Consider the following 14,852-nt stretch of genomic DNA (forward strand, 5'->3'; position numbering starts at 1 on the left):
AAAAGGAGACGCTGCCTCTCAAAAAAAATGAAATAAAGTAAAAGTTAAAAAAACAAAATAAAATAAAGCTGCCTCTCCAAGTTACTCTTCATTATGGCATCTTCAAACTCAGTTGTCCATAAGGGCCAGGCAGATAATGCTTATGAGTCAAGCAAGCTGGGTAAGAAACCTGTACCATCTGAAGGGGAAGCTGCTACTTTATTCTACCTGTTTGTTGTCATTTATAGCCACAGTTTAGGGCCAGTGTGGCCAAATCTAATTTTTTTTTTTTTTTTTTTTTGAGACGGAGTCTCACTTTGTCGCCCAGGCTAAAGTGCAGGGGCACAATGTCGGCTCACTGCAACCTCTGCCTCCCAGGTTCAAGTGATTCTCCTGCCTCAGTCTCCCGAGTAGCTGGGATTACAGGCATGCACCACCATGCCCAGCTAATTTTTGTGTTTTTAGTAGAGACAGGTTTCGCCATGTTGGCCAGGCTGGTCTTAAACTCCTGACCTCAGATGATCCACCCGCCTTGGCCTCCCAAAGTGCTTGGATTACAGGTGTAAGCCATTGTGCCCGGCCCCCAAATCTAATTTTTAAAGAGAAGTCAGAAATGTTGGTTTTACATGAAATCTCTGGATTTGTAGATGTTGGTCTACATTTTTTTTTTACAAAGCACTCTGCAAACTGAGCATGGCATCAGGCTACATCTGGCATCCAGGCCAGCACTTTAGGACTTCTGTTCTATTGCATTGCCCCTTTATTTTCTCCCCAGCACTCGGCACAATTTGTATCTTGTTTATTTATTTACTAGTTTTATTGTCAGTGTTAATCACTGTTATATTTCTAGTGTCTTACACAGTGGCTGGCACAATCAATTCCCAATAAATAAATATTTGATGTTGGATTAGAGGGGGAGTCTGGCTTGGTGCTTTACTTAGAAGCTTTTTATATATTCTCAATATTACTGCATACATGATTTATACATATGAACATGTAAGTATGTGTGCGTTTATATATGTGTGTATATGTGCATGTAGATATACACCCATCTATATATGACAAATATTTTCACTCAGTCTCTCTCTTGATTTTAAGTTTATGATGTCTTTTGATACACAATTAAATTATTTTTTAGTAAAAATTGTCAATATTTTCTTTTAGGCTTCTGGGCTTAATGTCTAATAAAGAAAGATGTGCAAAATCCTGCTAAGAATATACAAATATTCTATGTTTTCTTATAATATTTCCATAGTTTTATTTATTGAACTCTCTAATTCATCTGAAATTGATTGATTGATTGAGATAAAGTCTCGCTCTGCCACCCAGGCTGGGAGGTGCAATCTTGGCTCACTGCAATATCCGCCTCCTGGGTTCAAGTGATTCTCTGGCCTCAGCCTCCCAAGTAGCTGGGCTATAGGCAAGCACCACGAAGCCCAGCTAATTTTTTTGTATTTTTAGTAGAGACGGGGTTTCACCATGTTGGTCAGGCTGGTCTCGAACTCCTGACCTTGTCAAATGATCCGCCTGCCTCAGCCTCGGGAATTTATTTTTGTGTATGATGTGAGGCGGGAGGTGTGTATTATGCTGAGAAACATTTTTTTATTCTTTCTTTTTTTTTTTTTTTTTTGAGATGGAGTCTCGCACCGTCCCCCAGGCTGCAGTGCAGCAGTGGTGCGATCTCAGCTCACTGCAAGCTCCGCCTCCCGGGTTCAAGCCATTCTCCTGCCTCAGCACCGCCCCACCCCCCACCGCCAGTAGCTGGGACTACGGGCGCCTGCCACCACGCCCAGCTAATTTTTTTGTATTTTTAGTAGAGATGGGGTTTCACCGTGTTAGCCAGGATGGTATCGATCTCCTGACCTCGCGCTCCGCCCGCCTTGGCCTCCCAAAGTGCTGGGATTACAGGTGTGAGCCACCAGGCCTGGCCCCACCTTTTTATTCTTAATTTACAAAGGATTACAACCTCTGCCTCCAGGGCTCAAGCAATTCTTGTGCCTTAGCCTCCTGAGTAGCTAGGATTACAGGCCTGTGCCCCACACCAGGTTAATTTTTGTATTTTTTGTAGAGATGAGGTTTACCATGTTGCCCAGGCTGGCCTCAAATTCCTGGGCTCAAGCAATCCACCAGTCTTGGCCTCTCAAAATGCCACGCCCGGCGTAGCAGTGGCTTTTTTTTTTTTTTTTTTTTTGAGACGGAGTCTCGCTCTGTCGCCCAGGTTGGAGTGCAGTGGCCCGATCTCAGCTCACTGCAAGCTCCACCTCCCGGGTTTACGCCATTCTCCTGCCTCAGCCTCCCGAGTAGCTGGGACTACAGGCGCCCGCCACCTCGCCCGGCTAGTTTTTTGTATTTTTTTTTAGTAGAGACGGGGTTTCACCGTGTTAGCCAGGGTGGTCTCGATTTCCTGACCTCGTGATCCGCCCATCTTGGCCTCCCAAAGTGCTGGGATTACAGGCTTGAGCCACCGCGCCCGGCCGGCAGTGGCTTTTATAAAAATGAAGCTGAGACCGGGCATGGTGGCTAACGCCTGTAATCCCAGCACCTTGGGAGGCCAAGTCGGGCAGATCACAAGGTCAGGAGTTCAAGACCAGTCTGACTAACATGGAGAAACCCCACCTCTACTAAAAATACAAAAATTAGCCTGGTGTGGAGGCACAGGCCTGTAATCCTAGCTGCTCAGGAGGCTAAGGCACAAGAATTGCTTGAGCCCTGGAGGCAGAGCTTATAATCCTTTGTAAATTAAGAATAAAAAGATGGGGCCAGGCATGGCGGCACAAGTCTGTAATCCCAGCTACTCGGGAGGCTGAGGCAGGAGGATCACCTGAACCTGGGAGGTGGAGGTTGCGTTGAGCAGAGATCGTGCCACTGCACTCCAGCCTGGGCAACAAGAGCGAAACTCCATCTAAAAAAAAAATAAAAACAAAAATAAAATAAATAAAAGCCACAGCCCTTTTTCTCCACACATATTGTCCATCAGTTCAAATATTTGGATAACAGGTGGCAGGTGCCTGTTATCCCAGCTACTCGGGAGGCTGAGGCAGGAGAATCGCTTGAACCCGGGAGGCAGAGGTTGCAGTGAGCCGAGATTGTGCCATTGCACTCCAGCCTCGGCAACAGAGCGAGACTCTGTCTCAAAAAACAAAACAAACAAACAAACAACCAAAAAACAGAAAAAAAAGAAAAGGAAAGGAAAATGAAGCTGAATGTTTTGAAAAAACTCAAAAAAGGTGGGTCATTTAAAAGCTGGGGGCTAGGTGAGGTGGCTCATGCCTGTAATATGTGCTTCGGGGGGCCCAGGCAGAAGGATTGCTTGAGGCCAGGGGCTCGAGACCAACCTGGGCAACAAGTGAGACCCTGTGTCTACAAAAAATTTTTTTTTTAATTGTAGTAAACTTTGAGTTAAAATGGTTTGGAGTTAGAAAATCACAATTTTGCAATTATTACAGAAATAACAGATTCACACAAAACCATCAATCGATACTAAAATTACTGGGTGAAAATTTGATGAAGAATAGGATAGTTGACTAGGTGCAATGGCTCATGCCTGTAATTCCACCACTTAGGGAGGTTGGAGCGGGAGAATCGCTTGAGCTCAGAAATTTGAGAATAGCCTGGGCAACATAGCCCAGGTCTAGTAGACCTTCTACTAGAAATAAAAACAATTGGCTGTGTGTGGTGGTGGGCATCTGTAGTCCCAGCTACTTGGGAGGCTGAGGTTGGAGAATTGCTTGTCTGGGAGGTCAAGGCTGTGGTGAGCTGTGATTGTGCCACTGCACTCAAGCCTAAGCAACAGAGTGACACCTTGTCAAAAAAAAAAAAATAATAATAAAGAATAGGATACTTACATTTTTCCAAAGAATCTTACCAGAAATTATTGGTTACAAAAGAAGAATGGTAACTTGGCCGGGCGCGGTGGCTCAAGCCTGTAATCCCAGCACTTTGGGAGGCCGAGACGGGCGGATCACGAGGTCAGGAGATCGAGACCATCCTGGCTAACACGGTGAAACCCCGTCTCTCCAAAAAAAAAAAATACAAAAAACTAGCCGGGCGCGGTGGCGGGCGCCTGTAGTCCCAACTACTCGGGAGGCTGAGGCAGGAGAATGGCGTGAACCTGGGAGGTGGAGCTTGCAGTGAGCTGAGATCCGGCCACTGCACTCCAGCCTGGGCGGCAGAGCAAGACTCCGTCTCAAAAAAAAAAAAAAAAAAAAAAAAAAAAAAGAAGAATGGTAACTTGACAGTGAAGAAAACCAACAATTACACCTTAAGTGGTCAAAGTTCACATTACCAGTAATGGGACAAAATGACATCATGAGCCTCCCGATATGATGTACTGAGGACATAATGTCACTTATTCCTGCCAAAGATGTTTAAACTCAATCTAATCATGAGAAACATCAGAAAAATCCAAATTATGAAATATTCTACACAATGTCTTGCCTATACTATTACAAAAATGTCAATACTAGCCAGGCGGGGTGACTCATGCCTCTAATCCCAGCACTTTGGGAAGCAGAGGTGGGTGGATCACCTGAGGTTGGGAGTTCGAGACCAGCCTGAGCAACATGGAGAAACCCCATCTCTACTAAAAATGCAAAATTAGTTGGGCCAGGTGGCGCATGCCTGTAATTCCAGCTACTTGGGAGGCTAAGGCAGGAGAATCGCTTGAACCTGGACGGCGGAGATTGTGGTGAGCCTCTGCACTCCAGCCTGGGCAACAAGAGCAAAACTCCGTCTCAAAAAAAAAGGCAGTATCATGAAACGAAGGTGAAGGAACTATTCCAGATTAAAGGAGACTAAAGAGACATGCTCACTAAATGCAATGGTTGATCCTTAACTGGACCCTGGAAGGAAAAATTTTGCTCCAAAAGACATTAATGGACAGTCTGGGCAACATAGCGAGACCTCATCTCTTTTATTTTTAATTTTTAAGATGGAGTCTCTGTCACCCAGGCTGGAGTGCAATGGCGTGATCTTGGCTCACGGCAACCTCCATCTCCCAGGTTCAAGCAATCCTCCCACCTCATTCTCCTGAGTAGCTAGCATTAGAGGCACCTGCCACCATGCCTGACTAATTTTCGTATTTTTAGCAGAGACTAGGTTTCACCATGTTGGCCAGGCTGGGACCTCCTCTCTTAAAAAAAAAAAAAAAAAAAAAAGTTGCCCAGGTGTGATGGCTCATGCCTATAATTCTAGCACTTTGGGAGTCTGAGGTGGGAGAATCACTTGAGCCCAGGAGCTCAAGGCTGCAGTAAACCGTGATCACCTCACTGCACTGAAGCCTGGGAGACAGAGTAAGATCCTGTCTTAAAAAAAAAAAAAAAAAAAAAAAAAAGGCAGGGCGCAGTGGCTCACGCCTGTAATTGCAGCACTTTGGGAGGCCAAGGTGTGCAGATCACGAGGTCAGGAGATAGAGACCATCCTGGCTAAAACAGTGAAACTCCGTCTGTACTAAAAATACAAAAAAATTAGCTGGGCGTGCTGGCGGGCCCCTGTAGTCCCAGCTACTCCGGAGGCTGAGGCAGGAGAATGGCCTGAACCCGGGAGGCAGAACTTGCGGTGAGCTAAGATCACGCCACTGCACTCCAGCCTTGGCGACAGTGAGACACCGTCTCAAAAAAAAAAAAAGACATTTATGAAACAATTGGCAAAACTGAAAAATGCACTGTAGGTAATTATGTAACAGCATTGTATCAGTGTTAAGATTTGCTGAATTTGATACCTATACGGTGAGTTGTTGTTGGGAGATATAAGCTTATTTATTTAGACGGGAAGAGATATAATATGAGCAACTTATTCTCAACTATCTGAGATAAAGTAGATATTATAGTAGAGACAAAGCAAAAAACAGAGTGGCAAAATTAACAATGAGTTAACTTGGGTAAAGGGTGTAGAGAAATTCTTTCTACAAGTCTTACACATTTTCTATAATTTTGAAGTTACATTAGCAAGAAAAGTTTTTAAAAATGGTAGATTGACCTTATTGGCTTTATTTCCTTTTCCTCCCAAATTTGCTAAAATGACATTGTCATCATCATAATCACAATAATATTAATCTTCAAGGGCAAAAACAGTGGGCAAGGATATAAGAGCATATGAGATATTTCAGGAGAAATACCTTTTGGAAAATGCAAAGTGGACAGAAGAGTGGCAATTAACCTAACACAGTAAATAATGTTGTTACCTAAGTTTCTGTAGCGGAGAATACATCTAGAATTGAGCTAATTCATCTGAAAGGCCCAAAAACTTAGAATGTAATGGGTACCACAGATGGTAGGAGTAGGGAATAGGCTTGAGAACAGGAAGGGAGTCACTGAAACTGTCAGAGCATCTGGCTAAACCAGGCAAACTACCCTGCCCTGAAAACGGAATGTAAGATTTCTCTAGAGGACCTGAATCTAGGAGGCCCTGCACCCCTGGACAGGATTCACTGTGAAGACTGGTAATATAGTTTGGATTTATGTCCCTACCCAAACCTCCTATCGAATTGTAATCTCCAGTGTTGGAGGAGGGACCTGGTGGAAGGTGATTAGATCATGGGGTCGGATTTCCCCCTTGCTGTTCTCGTGATAGTGAGTGAGTTCTCACAAGATCTAGTTGTTTGAAAGTGTATAGCACCAACCACCCACCCGTTCTCTCTTCTCTTTTTCTCCTACTCCAGCCACGTAGAACATGCCTGCTTCCCCTTCGCCTTCCACCATGATTGTAAGTTTCCTGAGGCTTCCCCTGCCATGCTTCTTGTACAGCTTGTAGAACGGAGACAATTAAATCTCTCTCTTTTTTTTATAATTACTCAGTCTCAGGTAATTCTTTAAAGCAATGTGAGAACCGACTAATATAGCTGGCACAGGTGTAGGACAGAAAATCTGGTGATTAAGTTAAAAAAGTCAGGATCCTCAAAATTAAGACCCTCAATACCTTCTTCTGTCCTAGCCCCAGCATGCTAATAGATAAGCATATAACCAATACCCAGAGAAGGAATAATAAGATTCTTCCCCAGAGAAATTATAGAGAGCCAGAGGAAAGCTCTGGAATGAAGCCCATAATGGACAACTCCCTCCATCAGTTTCTAGTTAACTTTTTTTGTTTGTTTCTTACTCTTAAATCAGAATGGAAAGCCAAGGATCACTAGTTATCTGAGGAGAGTAATCACTGAGAAAAACAAGATACCAAAATAAACTCATAGGAAAAAGGGCTCAGAGGGAAAAAGAGTCGATGCAAGGAAGAGAACTTCAAATAAAAGTATATATTCATGGACAAAAGAGAAAATATAAAAAAGGAAAATCAGAGGACCAAAAATGGTCCTTGGAAATTAAAATACAATATAATAACCAAGATAAAATGTTCTTATCTACTGCATGAAGAAAACAAAAGCAGAAAAAAAAAAAGTTCTGATATGAGGGTGTGCTGGTTTTCACATATTTCCACAAATCCTTTGATAAACCTCCCCTCAAGAAGTAGAGCTTCCGCTTCCCTTGGGTATGGGCTGGATTTAGTAATTCTCTTCTAACAAATAGAAAAGGTAAAGTGACAGTCACTTCTGAGACTAAGTCATAAAAATGCATTTTGGCTCCCTTCCTTCTTTCTGATCACTTGCTCTGAAGAAAGTTAAGTGCTATACAAGAATATTCAAACCACTTATGGAGAGGCCCATATGGCTAGAAACTGGGGTGTCTTGTCAATACCCACAGAGAAACTGAGGTCACCAGATATCCTGGAAATGGCTCCTTCAGCTCCCACCCAATCTCCAACTATTATATGGCTATAGCCCCTGCTGACATCCTGTCTGCAACCATGTGAGAGATCCTGAGCCAGAATTATCTAGATAAGTTGCTTCTGGATTAACAGAAACTGTAAAATAATATTTGCTGTTATAAGCCTGCATATTTTAGGGTAATATGTTATACAGCAATAGCTAATTAACACGAGGTTGCAAGATAAAATTAAGGAAGCCTTCCAAAGAATAAATAGTAATAATAATGATGATGATAAAGAAAATTAAGCCAGACATGGTGGCTCACACCTGTAATCCCAGCACTTTGGGAGGCCAAAGTGGGCAGATTGCTTGAGCTTAGGAGTTCCAGATCATCCTGGGCAACACAGGGAGACTCCATTTCTACTAAAAAATACAAAAATTAGCCAGGCATGGTAGCCTGCACCTGTAGTCCCAGCTACTCAGGGAGGCTGAGCTGGGAGCATCGCTTGAGCCTGGGAGGTTGAGGCTGCAGTAAGCCATGACTGTTCTACTGCACTCCAGCCTGGGTGACAGAGCAAGACCCTGTCTCAAAAATAGTAATTAATAATAATAATAATATCAAGATTAATGTTAGAAGAGCAATTTGGGAGACTTTATAACTGACAAATGGTAGTTTGAAAAAGAAGAAAGAAAACAATAAATTAAAAATTAAAATAAAATTTCTCAGAAATGGAAAGCATAAATTTCCAGAACGAAAGAGCTCATGGAGTGTTCAAAACAATGAATGAGAAAAGACTTACAATAAATTCCATCATTTTGAAATATCAGAATACTACAGAACAAAAAGAAAATCAAAAGTTTCCAGAGGCCGGGCGAAGTGGCTCACGCCTGTAATCCTAGCACTTTGGGAGGCTGAGGCAAGCGGATTGCTTGATTGCAGGAGTTTGAGACCAGCATGGGCAACATGGCTAGACCCCATCTCTACAAAAAATATAAAAAATTAGCCAGGCATGGTGGTGTGTGCCTGTAGTTCCAGGTACTAAGGAGGCTGAGGTGGGAGGATCGCTTGAGCACAGGAAGCAGAGATTGAGCACAGTGAGCCAAAATTGTGCCACTGCACTTCAGCATGGGTGACCCTATCTCAGGAAAAAAAAAAAAAAAAAAAACTTCCAGAAAGAAAGAAATTAGTTACATACAAAGGAATGTAACTGGAAGCTAGAGGACAATAAAAACAGCTTCAAAATTTTCAGAAAATGATTTTCAACCTAGAATTTCCTATCTTGAAAAACTATCAATCAAGTGTGAGGGTATAGAATAAAGCCATTCTGGACTCATAAATATACCTCCTATGCATTCTTATAAAAATTATTGGCATATTGCAGGAAAGGGAGGGAGTAAGCCAAGAAAAAAAACATGGGATCCAGGAAACAGTGAATACTACCTTGGAGAGAGGCAAAAGCAAGTCCCAGGACAATAGTTATGCAACAGGCTTTGAGAATGAACAGTCTAGACTACAGTAGGATAGGCAGTTTGGGAAAAAATGGAACTGACAGATTGCTGTGTTTTGAACTAGTCTCGAACTCCTAACCTCAGGTAATCCACCCGCCTTGGCCTCCCAAAGTGCTGGGATTACAGGCGTGAGCCACGGTGCCCAGCCTGAGCCTCAGTTTTCTTTTTTTTATTTTTATTTTTATTTATTTATTTATTTATTTTTTGAGACGGCGTCTCGCCGTGTCTCCCAGGCTGGAGTGCAGTGGCGTGATCTCGGCTCACTGCAAGCTCCGCCTCCCGGGTTCACGCCATTCTCCCGCCTCAGCTTCCCAAGTAGCTGAGACTACAGGCGCCCGCCACCACGCCCGGCTAGTTTTTTTTGTATTTTCAGTAGAGACGGGGTTTCACCATGTTAGCCAGGATAGTCTCGATCTCCTGACCTCGTGATCCACCCGCCTCGGCCTCCCAAAGTGCTGGGATTACAGGCTTGAGCCACCGCGCCCGGCCGCCTCAGTTTTCTTACTGATAAAAAGGGAACAGTAATACCTACCTCACAGGAATGTTAGAGTATTAAATGAAATTAAGCATGTAGCATGCTTAGTACAGTGCCTGCTATACTGCATAATAAGTAGTTGTTTATTATAAAGTGCCGGAGCCAACAAAAGCATGGATTAATTAGAAACTGGCAAGTTGAAGTCCGTATTTTGAGAGAGTAACTGGAGGGTGTAAAATTGGGGTGGAGGGGAAGTGAGCAGGGAGTAGAGATGGCATATTTGATGTTCAATCTTCCCTCTAACCTTACATTCCACGGGTTTGGCCAAGCCTCCTGCCTTTGATTTTCTGCCACCGGAATGAGAAAACTTAGATAGCAGATGATATCAGGATACTTCTCTATCATCCCACAGAGGGCTCTGGTTTTTATAAAGTAAAATCTTCCACTTTGTCTAGCCTATAAAGAAATGATGGCCGGGCGCAGTGGCTCAAGCCTGTAATCCCAGCACTTTGGGAGGCCGAGGCGGGCGGATCACAAGGTCAGGAGATCGAGACCATAGTGAAACCCCGTCTCTACTAAAAATACAAAAAATTAGCCGGGCGCGGTGGCGGGCGCCTGTAGTCCTAGCTACTCAGGAGGCTGAGGCAGGAGAATGGCGGGAACCCAGGAGGCGGAGCTTGCAGTGAGCCGAGATCGCGCCACTGCACTCCAGCCTGGGCAACAGCATGAGACTCGGTCTCAAAAAAAAAAAAAAAAAAAAAAAAAAAAAAAAAAAAAAAAAGAAATGATGCCCAGGCCTCTTTGGATCAGTATTAAGTCTTGTTCAACAGTGCTTAAGTAGCTAACTGGGTAGGACAACTGGTCGGCTGTATACTCAGTTTTTTCATGGTGAGGGAATTCTATCTAGCAGGAGTAGGTAGGATTGGAGCAGCCAGGAGAGACTTAGTCTTGGTCTGGAAAAGGGGAAATTTGTAGGTTTCCCAAAGAGTTTGTTTTTCTGAAAGAGGGTAGAGAAGAGCTCCTCTTTATTTGGAGATAAAAAGAGTCCCCTGGCATAATGCTGGGACCCAGTTGGGGTAGGAAGGGGAAGAACTGGTATAAGGATATTAAGGAGTCTCTAAGGTCCATCAGGGGTACCCTTTGTACAAATCTTACCTGGAAGCTGGATAGTAAAACAGAACTTCTTTGATAGAATTGCAGAGGACAGACAGTGACCAATGGAGGCCTACAATCTTTTTTTTTTTTTTCTTACAGAGTCTTGCTCTGTCAGCCAGGCTGGAGTGCAATGACGCGATCTCGGCTCACAGCAACCTCTGCCTCCCTGGTTCCAGTGATTCTCCTGCCTCAGCCTCCCGAGTAGCTGGGATTACAGGCACATGCCACTACGCCCGGCTAATTTTTGTATTTTTAGTAGAGACAGGGTTTCACTTTGTTGGTTAGGCTGCTCTTGAACTCCTGATCTCATGATCTGCCCGCCTCGGCCTCTCAAAGTGCTGGGATTACAGGCGTCAGCCACCATGCCCAGCCCACAATCTTAACTTTGTGCTTTTATACTTTCCCAGTCCCTTTTCCCCCACCCCAATACAACTTTTGCTTCAGCACTCACCTAAACTTAATTTCCTTCACATGTGTCCCCCATTCTACCTGGAATACCCTTCTCCTTCATATCTGTGCTTTTAAACAATTCATCTTTTTTTTTTTTTTGAGATGGAGTCTCACTCTGTTGCCAGGCTGAAGTGCAGTGGTGCAATTTCGGCTCACTGCAACCTCTGCCTCCCGGGTTCAAGCGATTCTCCTGCCTCAGCCTCCCAGGTAGCTGGGATTACAGGCGTGTGCCACCATGCCCAGCTAATTTTTTTTTGTATTTTTAGTAGAAACGGGGTTTCATGATGTTGGCCAGGATGGTCTCGATCTCTTGACTTCATGATTTGCCCGCTTCAGCCTCTCAAAGTGCTGGGATTACAGGCGTGAGCCACTGCGCCCGGCAACAATTCATCTTTTGAGATGAAATCAATTGTTATATCTCCTGTAAAGCCTCCCCTAGCTTCCTGTTTTATAGTTATTCAAATTTACTTATTCATCCATTCACCCTACAAGTATTTATGAAACCTCTATTATGTGTGAGGCATGGCTAGGCATTTTGAATCTAATATAGATCTGCTCACTGCCTACTAAAAATTCAATGACTCTCTATAAAGTTAAAATGCTTAGCATGGCTAACAGCATCTTCAATTATCTGGCCCCTTCCTAGTTTTCAATGACTGCCTCCCAGCACCTCTCCATTTTACCCTTTATCTCTACCCATGAACTTGGAATTCACTTAATATGGTTCTCTCTTAGGTCTCTGCTTCTTCGTCTGTGCTATATCCCCTTCTTTGTAGTGAACTCCAATCTTCCTTTAACACCGGGTTCTGGAAGCATTTCCTGTGTGAAGTCTTCTCTGAAGGATTCCCCCATCCTCCACCCCCTGTTCTTATTCCAGATCCAATAGTATCAGGTACTTCCTTCTTAGTGGCTCTAGAACATTCCATATTTAATGTAATCATACAACATATTGCAATTTTTGTTTGCATACTTATCTTTCTCATCAGATAGTCACTTTACAGCAGAGGTCTTAACCTTAGTCACCAACATAATCCCTGGAACATAAAGCCTGGTGCTTAACAAATGTTGGTTAAATGAGCAAATGAATGACTAAGAATATACTTATTTGGTTGAACAAATTGTGTGTCTTTTTTTTTTTGAGATGGTTTCGCTCTGTTGCCCAGGCTCGAGTACAGTGGTGTGATCATGGCTCACTTCATCCTAGACCTCCTGGGCTCAAGTGATTCTCCTACTTCAGCCTCCCAAGTAGCTAGGACCACAGGCATGCACTACCACACCCAGCTAATTTGTGTAACTTTTCATAGAGATATGGTCTCACTATGTTGCCCAAGCTGGTCTCGAACTCCTGGACTCAAGCAATCCTCCTGCCTTAGCCTGCCAAAGTGCTGGGATTGCATGTGAGCCACCACACCTGGCCCAAATTGTGTGTCTTAATAAGGATATTAAATGACAGGAGAGCAAATCTGAAAGGACATTGTCCCTATTCCAGAATTTTTTTTTTTTTGAGACAGAGTCTCACTCTGTCACCCAGGTTGGAGGGCAATGGCACGACCTCAGCTCACTGCAACCTCCACCTCCTGGGTTCAAGTGGTTCTCCTGCCTCAGCCTCCTGAGTAGCTGGGATTACAGGCACGCGCCACCATGCCAAGCTAATTTTTGTATTTTTAGTAGAGATGGACTTTCACCATGTTGGCCAGGCTGGTCTTGAACTCCTGACCTCAGGTGATCCACCCACCTCGGCCTCCCAAAGTGCTGGGATTACAGGTGTGAGCCACCACGCCCGGCCCTATTCCACAATTTTAACTAGTGTAACTGTTGGTCTTGGAGGATAAATCTCTAACCCCAGGTAGGAAAATAAATAGCTAGGAAGTAGCCATGAAGCGTCTAGGAAAAGAAGTGGCCCTTCTAACCCTCTACCCTATATTCCCCTTACTTGTTTCTTCAGTTGCATTCCTTTTCTTGCTCCGAAAGGAATTTTGATATCCCAATAGATACAAGTTGAAGAAGGCCATCTCGGATCCTCCCTGTCCTCTTCTGGAATGTCCAGGTTGGGGCACTGGACTCTGTGTCTGGTAACCATGGTAATATCCTAAGAATTACCACAACTGACACTCCCTTTGTCTAATGAGGCACAGGATTTATAGGTTCACAGTGGAGCTGGAGTGGGAGTGGGCTAAATAACTTCAGGAAAATGGAGGAATCAATTGTCAGTATACCTTTTTTTTTTTTTTTTTGAGACAGAGTCTCACTCTGTTGCCCAGGCTGGAGTACAGTGGCACAGTCTTGGCTCACTGCAAGCTCTGCCTCCCAGGTTCACGCCATTCTCCTGCCTTAGCCTCCTGAGTAGCTGGGACTACAGGCGCCTGCCACCATGCCCTGCTAATTTTTTGTATTTTTAGTAGACACTGGGTTTTACCGTGTTAGCCAGGATGGTCTCGGTCTCCTGACCTCGTGATCCACCCACCTCAGCCTCCCAAAGTGCTGGGATTACAGGAGTGAGCCACCGTGCCTGGCCTGTCAGTATACCTTTTCTTGACCTAGTCTTCCACTGTAAGCTTCAGAAGGCAGTGAGTAGAAAGAGCACTGACCTGGGCTCATATCTTAGTTATGCCATATTCTAGGTGTCTGACTTTGAATAGATTAACTAAGCCTCCATTTTTAATTTTAAGTAAAAAAAAAATGGCAATGACAGTATCTGATAGTTATGAGAATCAAATGAGATAATACATGCATATTTCCTTAGAACAGTGTTCAGCACATAATGGAAACTTAAATCTTTTTTTTTTTTTTTTAAGAGTCTCCCTCATTGCCCAGGCTGGAGTGCAATGGCGTTGTCTCGGCTCACTGCAACCTCTGCCTCCCGGGTTTCAAGAGATTCTCATGCCTCAGCCTTCCAAGTAGCTGGGATTACAGGGGCATGCCACCACACCTGGCTAATTTTTATATTTTTAGTAGAGACAGAGTTGACCAGTCTGGTCTCGGATTGCTGACCTCAAGTGATCTGCCCTCCTTGGCCTCCCAAAGTGCTGTGACTACAGGTGTGAGTCACCACGCCCTGCCAGTATTTAAATGTTAATAGTTATCCAGTCTTATATTCAGGAAAAAAAAGAAATCTGAATAGGATACTTTCAATGAGTCTTTGTTTCAGCAGTGGTGTGCCAATCCATAGTGAATTTTGAAAGCTTGTTAAATTTTCATTAATTTTGTGAAGTGATTATTGAACAAGGCATTATTAAAAGTTACATTAACTAAACTTACAATTGAATAAGTTATATTAAAAATAAAGGTAGTACACCAGGCGTGGTGTCTCACACCTGTAATCCCACCACTTTGGAAGGCCGAGACAGATGGATCTTTTGAGCTCACAAGTTTGAAATCAGGCTGGGCAAACCCCGTCTCTACAAAAAAATAAAACCTACAGAAATTAGTCGGGTGTGGTACGTGAATGTAGTCCCAGCTACTTGGGAGGCTGAGGTGGGAGGATGGCTTGAGCCTGTGTGGTGGAGGTTGCAGTGAGCTGAGATTGTGCCATTGCACTCCAGACTGGCGATAGAGCCAGATCTTGTCATAAAATAAAATAAAATAAAAGTA

General features: G+C 43.8%; 1 protein-coding gene across 2 annotated transcripts in view; it reads right to left on the reverse strand.

The window, feature by feature from the left end:
* SPMIP11 (sperm microtubule inner protein 11) overlaps positions 1-13,346 on the reverse strand; it is a 32,479-nt gene extending 19,133 nt beyond the window's left edge. For both annotated transcript variants that reach the window (XR_011609181.1, XM_071071789.1), the window contains exon 1: positions 13,195-13,346. Coding sequence is in view for 1 of the 2 variants with exons in the window: in XM_071071789.1 (XP_070927890.1) it covers positions 13,195-13,273 (79 nt within the window). In the remaining variant the exon portion in view is untranslated. The remainder of the gene's footprint in view (positions 1-13,194) is intronic.
* Positions 13,347-14,852: the final 1,506 nt, after the last annotated feature.

The sequence above is a fragment of the Macaca nemestrina genome, chromosome 10 (assembly GCF_043159975.1).
Source record: "Macaca nemestrina isolate mMacNem1 chromosome 10, mMacNem.hap1, whole genome shotgun sequence".
Lineage (NCBI taxonomy): Eukaryota > Metazoa > Chordata > Mammalia > Primates > Cercopithecidae > Macaca > Macaca nemestrina.